The 20,704-nt window shown below is 31.4% G+C and overlaps 1 protein-coding gene and 1 pseudogene across 1 annotated transcript; both read left to right on the top strand.

Moving 5' to 3' along the window:
* Positions 1–1,848: 1,848 nt before the first annotated feature.
* Positions 1,849–3,921, top strand: LOC138857506 (uncharacterized; annotated as a pseudogene).
* LOC138857505 (uncharacterized) lies at positions 3,432–5,177 on the top strand. The gene is made up of 7 exons (XM_070110278.1): positions 3,432–4,015; positions 4,078–4,182; positions 4,253–4,329; positions 4,405–4,509; positions 4,567–4,779; positions 4,845–5,001; positions 5,062–5,177. The coding sequence occupies exons 1-7, from the start codon at positions 3,955–3,957 to the stop codon at positions 5,175–5,177; spliced, it is 834 nt and encodes a 277-aa protein (XP_069966379.1). The 5' UTR covers positions 3,432–3,954.
* Positions 5,178–20,704: the final 15,527 nt, after the last annotated feature.

Below are 20,704 nucleotides of genomic sequence, written 5' to 3'. Positions count from 1 at the left end.
AACTCATTTATTTTGATTTACTGTTAAAAGTAAGAATCTTAAAAAATAAAATTGATCAATTGCAAAATAATATTGCCACTTCTAAGCTCAATAATGAACGAAAATATTCTAACAAAAGAAGAAATTATAAAGTACGATATACATGTGACCAAAAAACTCTTCATATATCTTTATTTATATATTTAATAATATTTAACAATTGCAATGTAAAAATTAATGAAAATGTTTTAGAAAATATGAGAAATCAATTGGAAGAACATTTTATAATTCCTACTAATTTCAAAGTAAATAACGTAAAAACCAAACTGACATTCGAAGAATTAATGGTGCAAAAAATTTAAAATATAAATAAAATAAAAGGATTGGAAGATCACAGAAATCCACATATTCCATGTGTGTCCATGTCCAAAAATTGGACAATATTCGCTGCTACTATCATCATCGTTGCAATAATTTTTGCCGTAATAATTTACTTCTACATTTTTAAAAATGGTAAAGTTTCACACATTAATATACTTGTGGAAGGGGGAGTCTCTAATCGCAACGTAAACACAAAGTGTCAGCGACCCGTATTTCCTAATGTCGCTGACACAAACTGTATTCTCAACTTTCAAATTCATTTGCATTACCAAATCGCATATTTAGCTAAGTAAGCATTATTGTAGAATATAGGCGAATAAAATATAACCATTAACAACAAACGAATAACTGTTTTTTGGTTCCCGACGGTACATTAATAACCTAATGCGCATGCTTTTGCAAAATTAACGGCATTTTTTGAATTCTACTAATGCAGAATAAGCAGAAAAAGTGTCCGCTCGCTGCTTATTACATTAGTTTATTGTAGTTTCCACGCGTTTAAGACCTGTTAATTTTCTGCGTTGTTGTCAATAATATATATCTAGAGAAACGAAGGTGCCATTTGTATGTAAATTTTTCGAATTATTTATTTAGCGTTAATCAAAATGAGTGCAAAAGGCAAAGAAATAAGTGTTTATGAGCAGAAAATAATTTTAAAATTAAGGGAAGACGGTAAAAGATTTCGTGAAATTGGACGAGTTGTCATCTATCATCATCTAGACTTTTAAAAAAACGGAATTATTACTTTAAAGCCTCGTTCTGGACGTCCGAGAAAATTGACTGATCGGAAAACGCGCTTATTAACAATATAATTTCAGTATTGAATGGAATAAATAATAACATAAATAAATGAATAATTACGAATTAAGAACATATTTTATAACTTACATATTAAATATACGGCGGTTCATTTAAATTAACTTCTTCGTGATCGCATTTCTGTGTGCCAAACTCTGATTCAGGATATTTATGACAAAATTTAATGCTTTGAACACAAAGACAACTGCACGAAACCGAAATTTTCTTGTCTACAACTGACGTCTTGAAGCCAGCTTCATGAATATTTTGAAGACGGCAGCAACATATCAAACTACCCTACAAGAAACTGCTGATGGGTTCACCAATACACTCACATTTAATATGTCAGTACTGACCGACAGTTTACTTATCAACTGACCGTCACTGTTATTGTTAAACAGAGACATCTTCGAATTATATTGCTTACATGTGTAAGAATGAAATAGCTGAATTCCTTAGTACTGTCACCACTGACAGACAAATGAATAGTAAAATGACTGTCAGTGCTGACAATTGTCAAAAAAAAAAACGCTTATCAACACTAATCATCATTTTTCAACACTTATCTCTTTGCGTAAAAGCAACCCTGTCAAAAAGGGACGCATGAAATTCCATGTGTTTATCAACTGCGCAAAACAATTTTTACTGTTATTCTTGCCACGAACGAAAAGTGTTGCGCGTTAATTTTTTATGTGAAATTCTATTTCGTGAAAATTAATAAGATATATAATTTATTTAATAATTTAAGATAAGTTAAAATGAAAAAAAGGACATTTCAAAACTATTTGAATAAAGAAAAAAGGATTTTCGAATCCAAAATAAAAAAATATAAAAACTTTCAGGAATGTGCGAGAAAGTTGAACAGAGCAGTGCAGAACAGTGAACTTAAAAAGAAAACTAAAGGTGTTACGAAAAATTGTGAAGAGAATGATGGTGTTGCAATAGTGAATTGTGAACTTACGGATGATGCTTTTACTTCGGCCTTCTCACCAACAAAAGAAGAAGTTGGGATTTCAGCTTCATCATCCTTACGAGATATTTGGTGTTCAGATAACAAAGTAGAATCTGAGACGAAAGCGAGTGAAATTAGGTTATGGGCTATTAGAAATAATGTCCCTCAAAATACTTTAGAGGATTTGTTAAAAACTTTGCGTAAGATAGGAGTTAAAGATTTGCCACTTTCAGCAAAAACTCTTTTAAATACAAACAGGCAAACGGTTAACGTTGAGACTATGTCTAATGGCGAATTCCTTTATATAGGTATACAAAAATATTTTCTTTATAACACCGCAAACATTTTTGAAAATTTGGAAGAAATATTGCTTGATATAGGTATTGATGGCTTAAAACTTTTTAAAAGTTCTAACCGAGTTTTGTGGCCCATACTTGGGGCTATTTCAAACTTACCAAATGTGACACCATTTATGATAGCTTGTTTTTCTGGTTTTAAAAAACCGGATAATATCAATTCTTTTACGGAAAACTTTTGTGCGGAAGTAAGGTTTTTAAAGGAAAACGGAATTAAAGTTGGTCAAAACCAAAGTTTAAAAAAATTTAATGTTCGCTTATGTTCATGTGATACTCCTGCTAGGGCTTTTGTTACAAGTGTTATTTCACATAATGGTAAACATGGTTGCCCTAAATGTTGTCAGGAAGGAACATACAAATACAGAAGAGTATGTTTCCCAAAAACAGGTTGGTTTACCTAGGACAGATTTAACTTACGCGCTAAGAACTAGTCCATCTCATCATCTCGATGATTTTAAAACAAAAAAAAGCATTATGGAGGAGTCCGGGTTCGGAATGGTTTCACAATTTCCTTTAGACTCTATGCATTTAGTTGATCTGGGAGTCACTAAAAAACTACTAAAGTTACTAGTTAAAAAAAGTGATGTAAAAAAGATTAATAAAAAAATTAATTATGTTGCTCAATTCATTCCCTCAGAATTTGGTCGTATAGTTAGAACCTAAGATGAAATAAATCATTGGAAATCTACTGAGTTTAGGCAATTTTTATTATACACTGGAATATATCTTTTAAAAGATTGTATTAATAGCGATTTATACTATCATTTTTTGCTGTTACATAGTGCCATAAGACTTCTTTCATGTGAAAGGTCTTATAGAGTTGAGGCAGATACAGCTCAAGAAGTTTTAAATGATTTTGTAAATTATTTTGGGAGCATATATGGAGATGAGTTGGTTAGCTTTAATATACACGGTTTGCTCCATTTGTCGGAATGTGTCAAACAGTTTGGTCCATTAGATTCCTTTTCAGCGTATAAGTTTGAAAATTATATGCAGTTTCTTAAAAAAATTGTTAATAAACCAAACAAAATATTGCAACAAATATTCTTACGTCTCAATGAAAGACATACATTTTGCGACGATTTCAATATAGCATCGAAAATAGGAACATTTGAAATTAATCCCATTAAAGAAAAGGATTCTTTTTGTTTTAGTAAAAAATTTGGACCCATGAAAGCTATAAGCACTAACACATCAAACAAAGCGAATAAATATATATGTAACGCTTTTAAGAAAATAGAGAACTATTTTGAGACACCTTTCGAGTCTGCCAACAGTCTGGGAATTGTTTTGGCTAGTAATTTAAGTAATGATGTTAGTGAAATATCAATAGAAGATATAGATTATAAGTATTTCTGCATCCCTCATGGCGACAAGTTTCTCCTCATTCCTCTTTTGCATCATCTCTTTCACGATTTTTCGCAACAATCCGCACATTCTGTTTCAACGAAATAAAACACATAAATTTAATAAAATTTGTATCTTCACATGAGCTTCAATACAAGCAATATGTTTGGCGATTCGATATTTGAGAGCCAAGAGCAAAATGGTAAGCAAAACAAAAATATGAGATACTCGTATACAATCAATAATATTACATATCTATTTCAGATTATCAATCAATGATACCAAAAAAAATATATAAAACATCAATAGCAACAACATCAACGCCTTTGAAATGTAAGGAGAATGTGCCACCTCCAGTACAAAGCAACGGTAATTATAAAATAAACATTAAATTCAATTTTTTAATTTGAATATAATTAAGTTATTTAATTCATTTCAGAAATGATGGTTATGCTAAATAAAATTTTATGCAACCAGACGGAAATAAAGGAAAAACTACAAACTCTAGAAGCGAATGTAAGTAAATATTCTATAACAATTTGAAATTTAGATACTTCTTTATATAATGCCATTTTTTTCTAAAATCTATAGCAACAAATATTATTTTATAAAATTGGCTCGTTGGAAGATGGACATGTGACGATAACTGCCAATCAAGCACTTATTACTCGTAAATTGGAAACAATTGAACAAGAAGTAAGAATTTTTATATATAATTAAATTATAAATATAAGTGTTTTTCTATTTTAAAAGGCAACAGATAAATCGGATGTTCTAGCACAAAGCTCCCTGATTAGGGAATGCAAGGTGCATATCAAAAAAATTGAGCGATCGGTATGTCTCATGACCGAAGAGGCAAGAGATGACACAATTGATGAGGTAGCAAGCCTTTTACCGATTGAAACGGTTGAGGTATGTCTGGAGGTGGAAGAAAAATTAAAAAACCCCGAATTCACACAGGCTATGGTAAACACGTTGTTTATAATTACATTAAAAATTACTAATTACATCTATATATTCTTATTTTACAGACAACGTATATCCACAAGCTGAAGGGTGCATCCGATGACATCGAAAACGTTTTTAGGAATGTTTTTACAGACTGCCTCCTCGAGTCCTTTAATTGGGATGGAAGAGGCGAAAAACATGCCCTAGGCGAACTAAGGCTCATTGAAACCATTTTACGAGGTAAATAAGATGAGTGTAAGAGCTTAAGACAACTGTTTTTAATTAATTTTAATTTTTTAGTAGTTTTCCAGTCACAAGGTGCTTTTAACTTTGAAAAGAGCATACGGAGAGCCATTGAACGGAGCCACCACCGAATCAAGCAAAAAAAATATATGGAAAGGAGACGAAAAAATTAATATGTATATAATTTTTTAATAATTTTATTTTATTTTATAACAATTTTTTAGTTTTGCAATTTAGTTTGTAAATATGAATTATATTTTTTTCATTTAAATATGTAAATATTTAAATATTAAAAAATGATGTATATATATTCAATTAATAATGTAAATATTTAGAGTTAAAAAATGAATTATATTGATCTTTTAGTTAATCATGTAAATATTTAAATTATAAGAAACGAGTTTTTTATGTAAATATTTAAATATGAATTATTATAATTTTTCACTATTCTGTATATATGTATATTTAAACATTTAAAAAAATTACCTAGAGAGGAAGAAATGTTATTAAATTCTAATGAAACTTGTTTGAAGAATTATATTATTTTTATTAAATTTTTTGTGAAATTCTGAATTTTATAAGTTTAAAAATGAATAAAAATAAAACTATTTTGAACAAAAACAAAATTTGTCATTAATGATAGATTTACAGTCATAACTGACAAATTGCAGCTATGATAGCTTTTCAGTCATAACTGACAATTTTCAGCTATGACGGATTTATGGTCAGCAATGACTCAGAAAAAGACATGAGAGTGAGCAGTACAGACATATAGTGAATCAATTCCGAATACCCATGTGTTAAAGAGAGATGCAAACTCACACACATACGTTTGTTTACATCAGTTTTTGCACAAGGCTCTTAAGAAAATTATAGAAACTTTGCTCTGCGCGCTGACAAAATTTTTTCAGCTCTGACTGTCATATGACCCATCAGATGACCGTCACTGTTCTTGTAGGGTACTGATGAATACAACATCGTTGTTCCCGTACTAAAACCGTTTACTTCAATGAAATTTAAATATTTTCTTTAAAATTATGTTATGTATTTAAATTTGTGCGAAATATAAGTAAATATGTCGATTCATTTGTTAAAATGTATTAATTGTTTTTACAAGTGATATATCAGAGCTATTATTGCTTCTGTTGGTAAAATAACGTTAGACTTGTTAGAGCTTTAAATAATATTACATTTCACATATTAGTGAACACTACAACTGCCCATTGTCGTCGGCAAAATTAGAAATGGGTTTAATTAGCAACTATGACCACTTCAAGGCCGCTGCCGTGAAGTCGTGCTGTTGTCTAAAAAAGGAATCATCCTCGTAATGACGTCGGGTAGATATCTCGAGCTGATATAGCGCATGTTTGAGCTCATGAATCGATTAAAAATTTTATCAGGATGACTAAAATTTATGTGGAGGATGAAAAAAGTAGAAATTTACTTTCTTCTATAAATGTATTTTTGGACAAATTATATTTCATATTTAAAGACTTGAATAATTGTTGAATAAAGTTTATTTGCCAATTCAATTATTATATATGATATTTACATATGCTAAAAATTATCATTAAAATATTAACTAACCTATAAATATATATGTATGTACTTAATTTCTATTTTTCATGTTTTGTTAAAATTTATGTTTTGAATATTATTTTGCAAAATTGCGGCCTACGAAACAAAACATGAAACATTGGCATTTCATCTTTTCTGGCATCATTCGACTGAAGCAGAGAATGTTAATGAATAGAGAAGGCGCAAATGTTAGCTGTACTAAAATGTTAATTACGATGAGGGAACATCGAAAACGCGCAAGTTCGAAAATAAAATGTCACCACACCTATCAGGGTACGCAACGAACTACACCACTCTATAAGCAAAATGTATACACATACATATGCACAGATGTTCTTTGATATGCACATAAACAAAACTTAAAATAATAAAAAGGAAAATAATTGACTTACGAAAAGAAAATATAAGTAATGAGGGAAATAATATGAAAATAGAATTAAAATATCATTTAATAAAAAAGGGTTAAAAAATAAAAAAAAAGTATATAAAAATATCTGATAGGATTTGAACATAGGCAAAATGTTTAACATTGCAATAAAGAAGTTTGCTATACAAGCAACACCACAAACAATATTGTATTTACTTTGTCTAATCTGTGAAACCAGAGAATGTTAATGAATAGAGAAGGAGCAAATGTTAACTGAAATCTTTTTGAGTACTAATTTGTAATTCCACATGAAGGAACATCGAAAAATATAACTTCGAAAAAGAAAAATACACCACACAATATGCGAAATGCTATAAATAGACACAACGAATATTTCTATATGAAAAATCGTTGCGCATACCTATTTAGATTTATGTTTTCAATTTCTATGATATGACAAATTTATAATTATGAAAAGCCTTATGTATGTGCGTTGAATGAGTAATTGCTTATTGAACAAGAGATAACAATAAAACAGTGGCTAAGCGGCCGCGGTTTCACTTTTGTGGTGGCTTAGGTCGTAGACGTGGAGGAGTTAAGCTCAATCCGAATACGAGCATATACGTTCGAATCGTTAAATACGTAAAATTGAAATTTTATTTAATTTTTTTATTTTATTAATTGGAATTAATTAGCATATCTCAATTCAATTACTTAAATTGCATATTTTACTTTCAGAGATAATTAAAATATTTCAGGAAAATATGTTCATATGTTTAGGTTTATTGAATATTCCCTTATTATGCGATTTACACAAATGTGATAATCACACATACATTCTTAAATACACGTACGCTGATGCTTGCTTCTTCTTGCCCCGCACAAGCAATGACTTTTGTCTACGCTTTTTGCTTTTTGCGAGTTGAACGATCGCTGGCAAGGAGGGATTGGGGCGCACTGCCACATAATTATTTCAAATATATATTTTATTTATCGAATTTAGTTTAAAAACGATTATAGGTATGAATATATGTGTATTTATATATATATATAATATATATTATATTACGAAAATAATTCATAAATGCATCAGTATTTTTCAATACTCATTAAGCAACATAATAATATACTAAGAGTCCTCAGTTAGAACGCCTCTGTGTATAGTGGCAAGCCAACGAAATAACGGCGAGTTCGCGCAGACATTGTGTTGTTGAAAGTAACCAAATGGCGATTTTGTCGACAAACATACATATATACATATGAGCTCGCATACATATTGACGCCGAATTTTGCGCATCGTGGCGGAGTTGACAAAATTTGTTTCAAGGGACAATTTGACGACAATGTCGATCGGCTATGTTGTCTCGTTTGTCCTTTTTGGAGGGCTTTGCTGTTGAAATTGACTTATGCTCTTTTGAAATGCTACGATTAACGATTGGTCTGCATTTTCATAACGTCGTTTTTAGATAAAATGGGCTAAATCGACAAACTATGAAATAATGATAGTAAGTAAACATATAAAAGTACTATATGGACTGTGCTTAGAATATATAGAAGTAGTTAATGATTTCATATGAATGGCAATTTAATATAAATTTTGTAATTTAATGCCATAAATAGTGCATAATATATGAAAAAAATTAAAATAATATTTCAAATCGCTAAGAGGTCATGTTGCCAATTCTCCTTTCTGAAAGGAACACCAGACAAATTCTTCAATTTCTGATTTTTAGCAAATGTTGTGAGGCAGCAGCTTGTGGGCAACATACAAATGCGAGAGGAATGGTAGGATCAGTTGTAAAATTGAAACTTCTTCAATTTACTGAAGACATTTAAAATTCAATTTCATTCATTATTTTATAAACTTTTGCGTAGGAATTCTATATGCAAACCAAATGTGGTTTACCAGGCGCACAGAAAAAATAGCGCGGCGCAGAGTTATGAACGAACGCACTTTGCTTTGAAGCAGACGCACGTTCCTTATGAATGAATTTGTTGTCGTTGTAATATGAAATACTTAGAAAATAAGCCGCGAGTTCGCTTGAATATTATTGGCCTACGTTTTTTTGTCACTTGCGCGAATGTTTGATTTTTTGCGAAAGACATATTGAGGGACATACATATGTATATGTACATATGTGTACATATATGCAAATATATTTGGACATGCGAATGAAGGAAGGCAATTTCAAGAATATTCAGATATAGACATATGAACATTTGAAGCAAGCAATAGCTGTTTGAGTTCACAGATTAGACAATTTTGCTCGAATATCGTTTGTGGTGTTGCTTGTATAGCACACTTCCTTATTGCAATGAAATGTTTTGCCTAAGTTCAAATCCTATCATATTTTTATATATTATACTATTTTTTATTTTTATAACCCTTTTTTATTAAATGATATTTGAATTCTAATTTCATTATTATTTCCCTCATTATTTACATTTTCTTTTCATAAGTCAATTATTCTCCATTTTATTACTTTAATTTTTGTTTATGCGCATATCAAAGAACATCTCTGCATATGTATGTATATACATTTTGCTTATAGAGTGGTGTAGTTCGTTGCGTAAATTGACAGGTGTGGTGACATTTTATTTTCGAACTTGCGCGTTTTCGATGTTCCTTCTTAGCAATTAACATTTTAGAACAGCTAACATTTGCTCCTTCTCTATTCATTAACATTCTCTGCTCAAACAGCTATTGTTGTTTACTTGCTTCAATGTTCATATGTCCATATGCGAGTATTCTTGAAATTGCCTTCTTTCATTCGCATGTCCAAATATATTTGCATATATGTACACATATGTACATATGTATGTCCCTCAATATGTCTTTCGCAAAAAATCAAACATTTGCGCAAGTGACAAAAAAACGTAGACACCATCATCGGCCAATAATATTCAATCGAACTCGCGGCTTATTTTCTAAGTATTTCATATAACAACGACAACAAATTCATTCATAAGGAACGTGCGTCTGCTTCAAAGCAAAGTGCGTTCGTTCATAACTCTGCGCCGCGCTATTTTTTCTGTGCGCCTGGTAAACCACATTTCGTTTTCATATAGAATCCCTACCGCAAATGCGCGAATAAAAATTAACGAAATTGAGTCTTCAGTAAAATGGAAGAATCAGCAAAATTTCAATTTTACAATTTGTATCACTGAAAATCCTACCATCCCCCTCGCGTTTGTATGTTGCCCACAAGCTGCTTCCTCACAACATTTGCTAAAAATCAGAAATTGAAGAATTTGTCTGATGTTCACTTCAGAAAGAAGAATTGGCAACATGACCTTTTAGCGAGTTTAAATAATATTTATATTTTTGCATATTATGCACTATTTATGGCATTAAATTACAAAATTTATATAAAATTGCCATTCATATGAAATCATTAACTACTTCTATATATTCTAAGCACACTGCATATAGTACTTTTATATGTTTACTTATTATCATTATTTCATAGTTTGTCGATTTATCCCATTTTATCTAAAAACGACGCTATGAAAATGCAGACCAATCGTTAATCGTAGCATTTCAAAAGAGCATAAGTCAATTTTCAACAGCAAAGCCCTGCAAAAAGGACAAACGAGACAACATAGCCGATCGACATTGTCGTAAAATTGTCCCTTGAAACAAATTTTGTCAACTCCGCCACGATGCGCAAAATTCGGCGTCAATATGTACGCCAGCTCATATGTATCACAATTAATAAAATAAAAAATTAAATAAAATTTCAGTTTCATGAGCTTTAGGATTCGAACGTATAGGTTCGTATTCGGATTGTGCTTAACCCCTTCCCGCTTACGACCTCAGCCACCTCAAAAGTGAAAACACGGCCGCTTAGCCACCGTTTTATTGTTATTCTTTGCCCAATAAGCACTTACTCACGCAACGCACATACATAAGTTGGAAAAATTGTTATTAAATGTTTATTTTATTATGAATTCTGGGGTTTTTGCCGATAATACAGATTTTTAATTCAGAAGGCATTTCATAATTATAAATTTGTCATATCATAGAAATTGAAAACATAAATTTAAATAGGTATGCGCAACGATTTTTCATATAGGAATATTCGTTGTGTCTATTTATAGCAGTTCGCATTTTGTGTGGTGTATTTTTCTTTTTCGAAGTTATATTCCCTCATGTGGAATTACAAATTAGTACTCAAAAAGATTTCATTTAACATTTGCTCCTTCTCTATTCATTTACGTTCTCTGACTGAAGCTATGTATGTACATGTTCCTCTTCAAAATTTTTGTACAAATGAAAACGGTTCTGTCAAACCACCAAAGTAACAGTTCATCGCTTGCAATGTATGACATGAAATATATTTGGACATCAATTACCAAGCATTAGCAGTTTGCAGTCTCCATTGGCAATATTGGTAGCACTTCAGATTTTTAGCAATTTTTAATTGCCTGTCGAGATGCCCCGTAAAAAGGTGTATATTCTAATATTTGACAGGTGCTGCCTGTCACATGTCATCGTCTATGTGTTTAGCGTTTAATATTATTGTAATCTAGAAAGTAAGCAGCGTGTATGTGCCAGCTCAGACGACGAGGTAAGACGAAGGGAGTAAGCTTTGTTTACGTGAAAATGAGACTGTCAAAAATATTTAGTTAAAATATTTAACAACATTTAGCAGTACTAAATGTAATAATATTTATAAGTGATTTTAATAAAAATGGAGTTACTTTAATTTTTTTAAATTTACAAATATTTGGGAAAATTTTGGAAAAAGAAATAACAACAAAACTATATTCAAGTTGCTGGACTATTTCGGTCGTGTGAACGCACAGAGCGACACCAAAATAGAATTTGCCGATAATGAGTGAGAAAAGAGTGTAATTTGTATGTAAACTCAGCAGAGAACGTATATTATAGAGAAGGTTCAATTGCGGACCACCGTGTGGATTATCAAAACCTAACAAGTTACGATAAATGGATTTCACCACAGAAAGCTCGGAAGGAGAAATTTTAACAGTGGCGAGCATTGTATGAAAATTATGCTCAAAAGTTTGCAAAACTGATAAGACTCTAATTAAATTATGTAATTTTCAAAATAGTATTTATAGTCAGTTTGAGCATTTAATAATTTTATTTAGTCCTTACATAATATACTTTCCTAATAAATATTTTGTATTATAATTGTTACTAATAGAGATTAACTTTATTACAACATATACATACATACATACAACTTTGATCATATCAATCTTATATAGTCATATCAGAGAACGTAAATGAATAGAGAAGGAGCAAATGTTAAATGAAAACTTTTTGAGTACTAATTTGTAATTCCACATGAGGGAACATCGAAAAATATAACTTCGAAAAAGAAAAATACACCACACAAAATGCGAACTGCTATAAATAGACACAACGAATATTCCTATATGAAAAATCGTTGCGCATACCTATTTAAATTTATGTTTTCAATTTCTATGATATGACAAATTTATAATTATGAAATGCCTTCTGAATTAAAAATCTGTATTATCGGCAAAAACCCCAGAATTCATAATAAAATAAACATTTAATAACAATTTTTCTAACTTATGTATGTGCGTTGCGTGAGTAAGTGCTTATTGGGCAAAGGATAACAATAAAACGGTGGCTAAGCGGCCGTGTTTTCACTTTTGAGGTGGCTGAGGTCGTAAGCGGGAAGGGGTTAAGCACAATCCGAATACGAACCTATACGTTCGAATCCTAAAGCTCATGAAACTGAAATTTTATTTAATTTTTTATTTTATTAATTGTGATACATATGAGCTGGCGTACATATTGACGCCGAATTTTGCGCATCGTGGCGGAGTTGACAAAATTTGTTTCAAGGGACAATTTTACGGCAATGTCGATCGGCTATGTTGTCTCGTTTGTCCTTTTTGCAGGGATTTGCTGTTGAAAATTGACTTATGCTCTTTTGAAATGCTACGATTAACGATTGGTCTGCATTTTCATAGCGTCGTTTTTAGATAAAATGGGATAAATCGACAAACTATGAAATAATAATAATAAGTAAACATATAAAAGTACTATATGCAGTGTGCTTAGAATATATAGAAGTAGTTAATGATTTCATATGAATGGCAATTTTATATAAATTTTATAATTTAATGCCATATACCTATAGTGCATAATATGCAAAAATATAAATATTATTTAAACTCGCTAATAGGTCATGTTGCCAATTCTTCTTTCTGAAGTGAACAACAGACAAATTCTTCAATTTCTGATTTTTAGCAAATGTTGTGAGGAAGCAGCTTGTGGGCAACATACAAACGCGAGGGGGATGGTAGGATTTTCAGTGATACAAATTGTAAAATTGAAATTTTGCTGATTCTTCCATTTTACTGAAGACATTCAAATTCAATTTCGTTAATTTTTATTCGCGCATTTGCGGTAGGGATTCTATATGAAAACGAAATGTGGTTTACCAGGCGCACAGAAAAAATAGCGCGGCGCAGAGTTATGAACGAACGCACTTTGCTTTGAAGCAGACGCACGTTCCTTATGAATGAATTTGTTGTCGTTGTTATATGAAATACTTAGAAAATAAGCCGCGAGTTCGATTGAATATTATTGGCCGATGATGGTGTCTACGTTTTTTTGTCACTTGCGCAAATGTTTGATTTTTTGCGAAAGACATATTGAGGGACATACATATGTACATATGTGTACATATATGCAAATATATTTGGACATGCGAATGAAAGAAGGCAATTTCAAGAATACTCGCATATGGACATATGAACATTGAAGCAAGTAAACAACAATAGCTGTTTGAGTTCACAGATTAGACAAAGTAAATTCAATATTGTTTGTGGTGTTGCTTGTATAGCACACTTCTTTATTGCAATGTGAAATATTTTGCCTATGTTCAAATCCTATCAGATATTTTTATATACTTTTTTTTATTTTTTAACCCTTTTTTATTAAATGATATTTTAATTCTATTTTCATATTATTTCTCTCATTACTTATTTTTTCTTTTCATAAGTCAATTATTTTCCTTTTTATTATTTTAAGTTTTGTTTAGTGCATATCAAAGAACATCTGTGCATATGTATGTGTATACATTTTGCTTATAGAGTGGTGTAGTTCGTTGCGTACCCTGATAGGTGTGGTGACATTTTATTTTCGAACTTGCGCGTTTTCGATGTTCCCTCATCGTAATTAACATTTTAGTACAGCTAACATTTGCGCCAGAGAATGTTGATGAGTAGAGAAGGAGCAAATGTTAAATGAAAACTTTTTGAGTACTAATTTGTAATTCCACAAGAGGGAACATCGAAAAGTATAACTTCGAAAAAGAAAAATACACCACACAATATGCGAAATGCTATAAATAGACACAACGAATATTCCTATATGAAAAATCGTTGCGCATACCTATTTAGATTTATGTTTTCAATTTCTATGATATGACAAATTTATAATTATGAAAAGCCTTCTGAATTAAAAATCTGTATTACCGGTAAAAACCCCAGAATTCATAATAAAATAAACATTTAATAGGCTATTTTTCCAACTTATGTATGTGGGTTATGTGAGCAATTGCTTATTAAACAAAGGATAACAATAAAACGGTGGCTAAGCGGCCACATTTCCACTTTTGTGGTGACTGAGGTCGTAAGCGGGAAGGGGTTAAGCACAATCCGAATACAAGCCTATACGTTCGAATCCTAAAACGAATTTTATTTAATTTTTTTATTTTATTAATTGGAGTCTAAGCATATCATAATTCAATTTCTTTAATAGCATATTTTACTTCCTGAGATAATTAAAATATATCAGGAAAATATAATATGTTCATATGTTTAGGTTTATTGAATATTTCCTTATTATGCGTATTTACACAAATGTGATAATCACACATACATTCTCAAATACACGTCACGTACGCTCCGCACAAGCAATGACTTTTGTCTACACTTTTTGCTTTTTGCGAGAAACAAGTTGAACGTACATAAGCAAGAAGGGGTCAGGGGCGCACTGCCACATAATTATATCAGATATATATTTTATTTATCGAATTCAGTTTGAAAACGATTATAGGTATGAATTTATTGGTATATAAATATATATAATATATATTATATTACGAAAATAATTCATATATGCATCAGTATTTTTCAATACAAATTAAGCAACATATCAATATATTTTAAGCCCTCACTTGACACGCCTATGTGCATGGTGGCAAGCCAACGAAATAACGGCGAGTTCGCGCGGACATTGTGTTGTTGAAAAAAACCAAATGACGACTTTGCCGACAAACATACATATTTATATACATACATACAAATGAGCTCGCATACATATTGACGCCAAATTTTGCGCATCGTCGCGGAGTTGACAAAATTTGTTTCAATCGACAATTTTGCGACAATGTCGATCGGCTATGTTGTCTCGTTTGTCCTTTTTGCAGTGGTTTGCTATTGAAAGTTGACTTATGCTCTTTTGAAATAGTGCGATTACCGATTGGGCTGCATTTTCATAGCGTCGTATTTAGATAAAATGGGCTAAATCGACAAACTATGAAATAATGATAATAAGTAAACATATAAAATTACTATATGCAGTGTGCTTAGAGTATATAGAAGTAGTTAATGATTTCATATGAATGGCAATTTAATATATTTTTTGTAATTTAATGCCATAAATAGTGCATAATATGCAAAAATATAAATATTATTTAAACTCGCTAAGAGGTCATGTTGCCAATTCTCCTTTCTGAAGTGAACATCAGACAAATTCTTCAATTTCTGATTTTTAGCAAATGTTGTGAGGAAGCAGCTTGTTGACATACAAATGCGAGGGGGATGGTAGGATTTTCAGTGGTGGCTGTCAAATTGTAAAATTGAATTTTTCTCGTTTTACTCAATTTCATTCCTTTATTTCGCATATGCGTAGGAATTCTATATGAAAACCAAATGTGGCTTACCAGGCGCACAGAAAAAATAGCGCGGCGCAGAGTATTGAACGAGCGCACTTTGCTTTGAAGCAGACGCACGTTCCTTATGAATGAATTTGTTGTCGTTGTAATATGAAATACTTAGAAAATAAGCCGCGAGTTCGCTTGAATATTATTGGCCGATGATGGTGCGTCTACGTTTTTTTTGTCACTTGCGCGAGTGTTTGATTTTTTGCGAAAGACATATTGAGGGACATACATATGTACATATGTGTACATATATGCAAATATATTTGGACATGCGAATGAAGGAAGGCAATTTCAAGAATATTCACATATAGACATATAAACATTGAAGCAAGTAAACAACAATAGCTGTTTGAGTTCACAGATTAGACAAATATGTTCTAATATCATCTGTGGTGCTGCTTGTATAGCACACTTCCTAATTGCAATGAAATGTTTTGCCTAAGTTCAAATCCTATCATATTTTTATATATTATACTATTTTTTATTTTTATAACTCTTTTTTATTAAATGATATTTGAATTCTATTTTAGTATTATTTCCCTCATTATTTATATTTTCTTGTCGGAGGTCAATTACTTTCGTTTTTATTATTTCAATTTTTGTTTATGCGCATACCAATGAACATCTGTGCATATGTATGTATATACATTTTGCTTATAGAGTGGTGTAGTTCGTTTCGTACCCTGATAGTTGTGGTGAAATTTTATTTTCCAATTTGCGCGTTTTCGATGTTCCTTCTTAGCAATTAACATTTTAGTACTGCTAACATTTGCTCCTTCTCTATTCATTTACGTTCTCTGTTTGCGCCTTCTCTATTCATTAACATTCTCTGATATGACCATTTGCGCCTTCTCTATTCATTAACATTCTCTGATATGACCAGAGAACGTAAATGAATAGAGAAGGCGCAAATGTTAGCTGTACTAAAATGTTAATTGCGATGAGGGAACATCGAAAACGCCCAAGTTCGAAAATAAAATGTCACCATCCTATCAGGCAACGCAATGAATTACACAACTCTATCAGAGAATGTTGATGAGTAGAGAAGGAGCAAATGTTAAATGAAAACTTTTTGAGTACTAATTTGTAATTCCACAAGAGGGAACATCGAAAAGTATAACTTCGAAAAAGAAAAATACACCACACAATATGCGAAATGCTATAAATAGACACAACGAATATTCCTATATGAAAAATCGTTGCGCATACCTATTTAGATTTATGTTTTCAATTTCTATGATATGACAAATTTATAATTATGAAAAGCCTTCTGAATTAAAAATCTGTATTACCGGTAAAAACCCCAGAATTCATAATAAAATAAACATTTAATAGGCTATTTTTCCAACTTATGTATGTGCGTTAAGTGAGCAATTGCTTATTAAACAAAGGATAACAATAAAACGGTGGCTAAGCGGCCACATTTCCACTTTTGTAGTGGCTGAGGTCGTAAGCGGGAAGGGGTTAAGCACAATCCGAATACGAGCCTATACGTTCGAATCCTAAAACGAATTTTATTTAATTTTTTTATTTTATTAATTGGAGTCTAAGCATATCATAATTCAATTTCTTTAATAGCATATTTTACTTCCTGAGATAATTAAAATATATCAGGAAAATATAATATGTTCATATGTTTAGGTTTATTGAATATTTCCTTATTATGCGTATTTACACAAATGTGATAATCACACATACATTCTCAAATACACGTCACGTACGCTCCGCACAAGCAATGACTTTTGTCTACACTTTTTGCTTTTTGCGAGAAACAAGTTGAACGTACATAAGCAAGAAGGGGTCAGGGGCGCACTGCCACATAATTATATCAGATATATATTTTATTTATCGAATTCAGTTTGAAAACGATTATAGGTATGAATTTATTGGTATATAAATATATATAATATATATTATATTACGAAAATAATTCATATATGCATCAGTATTTTTCAATACAAATTAAGCAACATATCAATATATTTTAAGCCCTCACTTGACACGCCTATGTGCATGGTGGCAAGCCAACGAAATAACGGCGAGTTCGCGCGGACATTGTGTTGTTGAAAAAAACCAAATGACGACTTTGCCGACAAACATACATATTTATATACATACATACAAATGAGCTCGCATACATATTGACGCCAAATTTTGCGCATCGTCGCGGAGTTGACAAAATTTGTTTCAATCGACAATTTTGCGACAATGTCGATCGGCTATGTTGTCTCGTTTGTCCTTTTTGCAGTGGTTTGCTATTGAAAGTTGACTTATGCTCTTTTGAAATAGTGCGATTACCGATTGGGCTGCATTTTCATAGCGTCGTATTTAGATAAAATGGGCTAAATCGACAAACTATGAAATAATGATAATAAGTAAACATATAAAATTACTATATGCAGTGTGCTTAGAGTATATAGAAGTAGTTAATGATTTCATATGAATGGCAATTTAATATATTTTTTGTAATTTAATGCCATAAATAGTGCATAATATGCAAAAATATAAATATTATTTAAACTCGCTAAGAGGTCATGTTGCCAATTCTCCTTTCTGAAGTGAACATCAGACAAATTCTTCAATTTCTGATTTTTAGCAAATGTTGTGAGGAAGCAGCTTGTTGACATACAAATGCGAGGGGGATGGTAGGATTTTCAGTGGTGGCTGTCAAATTGTAAAATTGAATTTTTCTCGTTTTACTCAATTTCATTCCTTTATTTCGCATATGCGTAGGAATTCTATATGAAAACCAAATGTGGCTTACCAGGCGCACAGAAAAAATAGCGCGGCGCAGAGTATTGAACGAGCGCACTTTGCTTTGAAGCAGACGCACGTTCCTTATGAATGAATTTGTTGTCGTTGTAATATGAAATACTTAGAAAATAAGCCGCGAGTTCGCTTGAATATTATTGGCCGATGATGGTGCGTCTACGTTTTTTTGTCACTTGCGCGAATGTTTGATTTTTTGCGAAAGACATATTGAGGTACATACATATGTACATATGTGTACATATATGCAAATATATTTGGACATGCGAATGAAGGAAGGCAATTTCAAGAATATTCACATATAGACATATGAACATTGAAGCAAGTAAACAACAATAGCTGTTTGAGTTCACAGATTAGACATAAAAATTTGAATATTGTCTGTGGTGCTGCTTGTATAGCAGACTTGTTTATTGCAACGTGAAATATTTTGCCTAAGTTCAAATCCTATCATATTTTATATAGTCCTTTTTTATTTTTATAACCCTTTTTTATGAAATGATATTTGAATTCTATTTTAATATTATTTCCCTCATTATTTATATTTTCTTGTCGGAGGTCAATTACTTTCGTTTTTATTATTTCAATTTTTGTTTATGCGCATATCAAAGAACATCTGTGCATATGTATGTGTATACATTTTGCTTATAGAGTGGTGTAGTTCGTTTCGTCAGAGAACGTAAATGAATAGAGAAGGAGCAAATGTTAAATGAAAACTTTTTGAGTACTAATTTGTAATTCCACATGAAGGAACATCGAAAAATATAACTTCGAAAAAGAAAAATACACCACACAATATGCGAAATGCTATAAATAGACACAACGAATTTTCCTATATGAAAAAACGTTGCGCATACCTATTTAGATTTATGTTTTCAATTTCTATGATATGACAAATTTATAATTATGAAAAGCCTTCTGAATTAAAAATCTGTATTACCGGTAAAAACCCCAGAATTCATAATGAAATAAACATTTAATAGGCAATTTTTCCAACTTATGTATGTGCGTTGCGTGAGTAATTGCTTATTGAACAAAAGATAATAATAAAACAGTGGCTAAGCGGCCGCGTTTCCATTTATATAGTGGCTTAGGTCGTAGGCGTGAAGGAGTTAAGCTCAATCCTAATACGAGCATATACGTTCGAATCGTAAAATACGTAAAATTGCAATTTTATTTAATTTTTTTATTTTATTAATTGGAATTAATTAGCATATCTCAATTCAATTACTTAAATAGCATATTTTACTTTCAGAGATAATTAAAATATTTCAGGAAAATATGTTCATATGTTTAGGTTTATTGAATATTTCCTTATTATGCGTATTTACACAAATGTGATAATCACACATACATTCTTAAATACACGTACGCTGATGCTTCTGATGCTTGCTTCTTCTTGCCCCGCATAAGCAATGACTTTTGTCTACACTTTTTGCTTTTTGCGAGAAGCAAGTTGAACGATCGCAGGCAAGGAGGGATTGGGGCGCACAGCCACATAATTATTTCAGATATATATTTTATTTATCGAATTTAGTTTAAAAACGATTATAGGTATGAATATATGTGTATTTATATATATATATAATATATATTATATTACGAAAATAATTCATAAATGCATCAGTATTTTTCAATACTCATTAAGCAACATATTAATATATTATGGGCCCTCACTTGACACGCCTCTGTGTATGGTGGCAAGCCAACGAAATAACGGCGAGTACGCGCAGACATTGTGTTGTTGAAAAAAACGAAAAGACGACTTTGTCGACAAACATACATACATACAGACGAGCCCGCATACATATTGACGCCAAATTTTGCGCATCGTCGCGGAGTTGACAAAATTTGTTTCAAGGGACAATTTTACGACAATGTCGATCGGCTATGTTGTCTCGCTTGTCCTTTTTGCAGGGCTTTGCTGTTGAAAGTTGACTTATGCTCTTTTGAAATATTGCGATTACTGATTGAGCTGCATTTTCATAGCGTCGTATTTAGATAAAATGGGCTAAATCGACAAACTATG

The sequence above is a fragment of the Bactrocera oleae genome, chromosome 5 (assembly GCF_042242935.1).
Source record: "Bactrocera oleae isolate idBacOlea1 chromosome 5, idBacOlea1, whole genome shotgun sequence".
In the NCBI taxonomy this organism is placed as follows: domain Eukaryota; kingdom Metazoa; phylum Arthropoda; class Insecta; order Diptera; family Tephritidae; genus Bactrocera; species Bactrocera oleae.
Note: the sequence above shows the minus strand (reverse complement) of the source record. Positions and strands in the feature narration are given on the sequence as shown.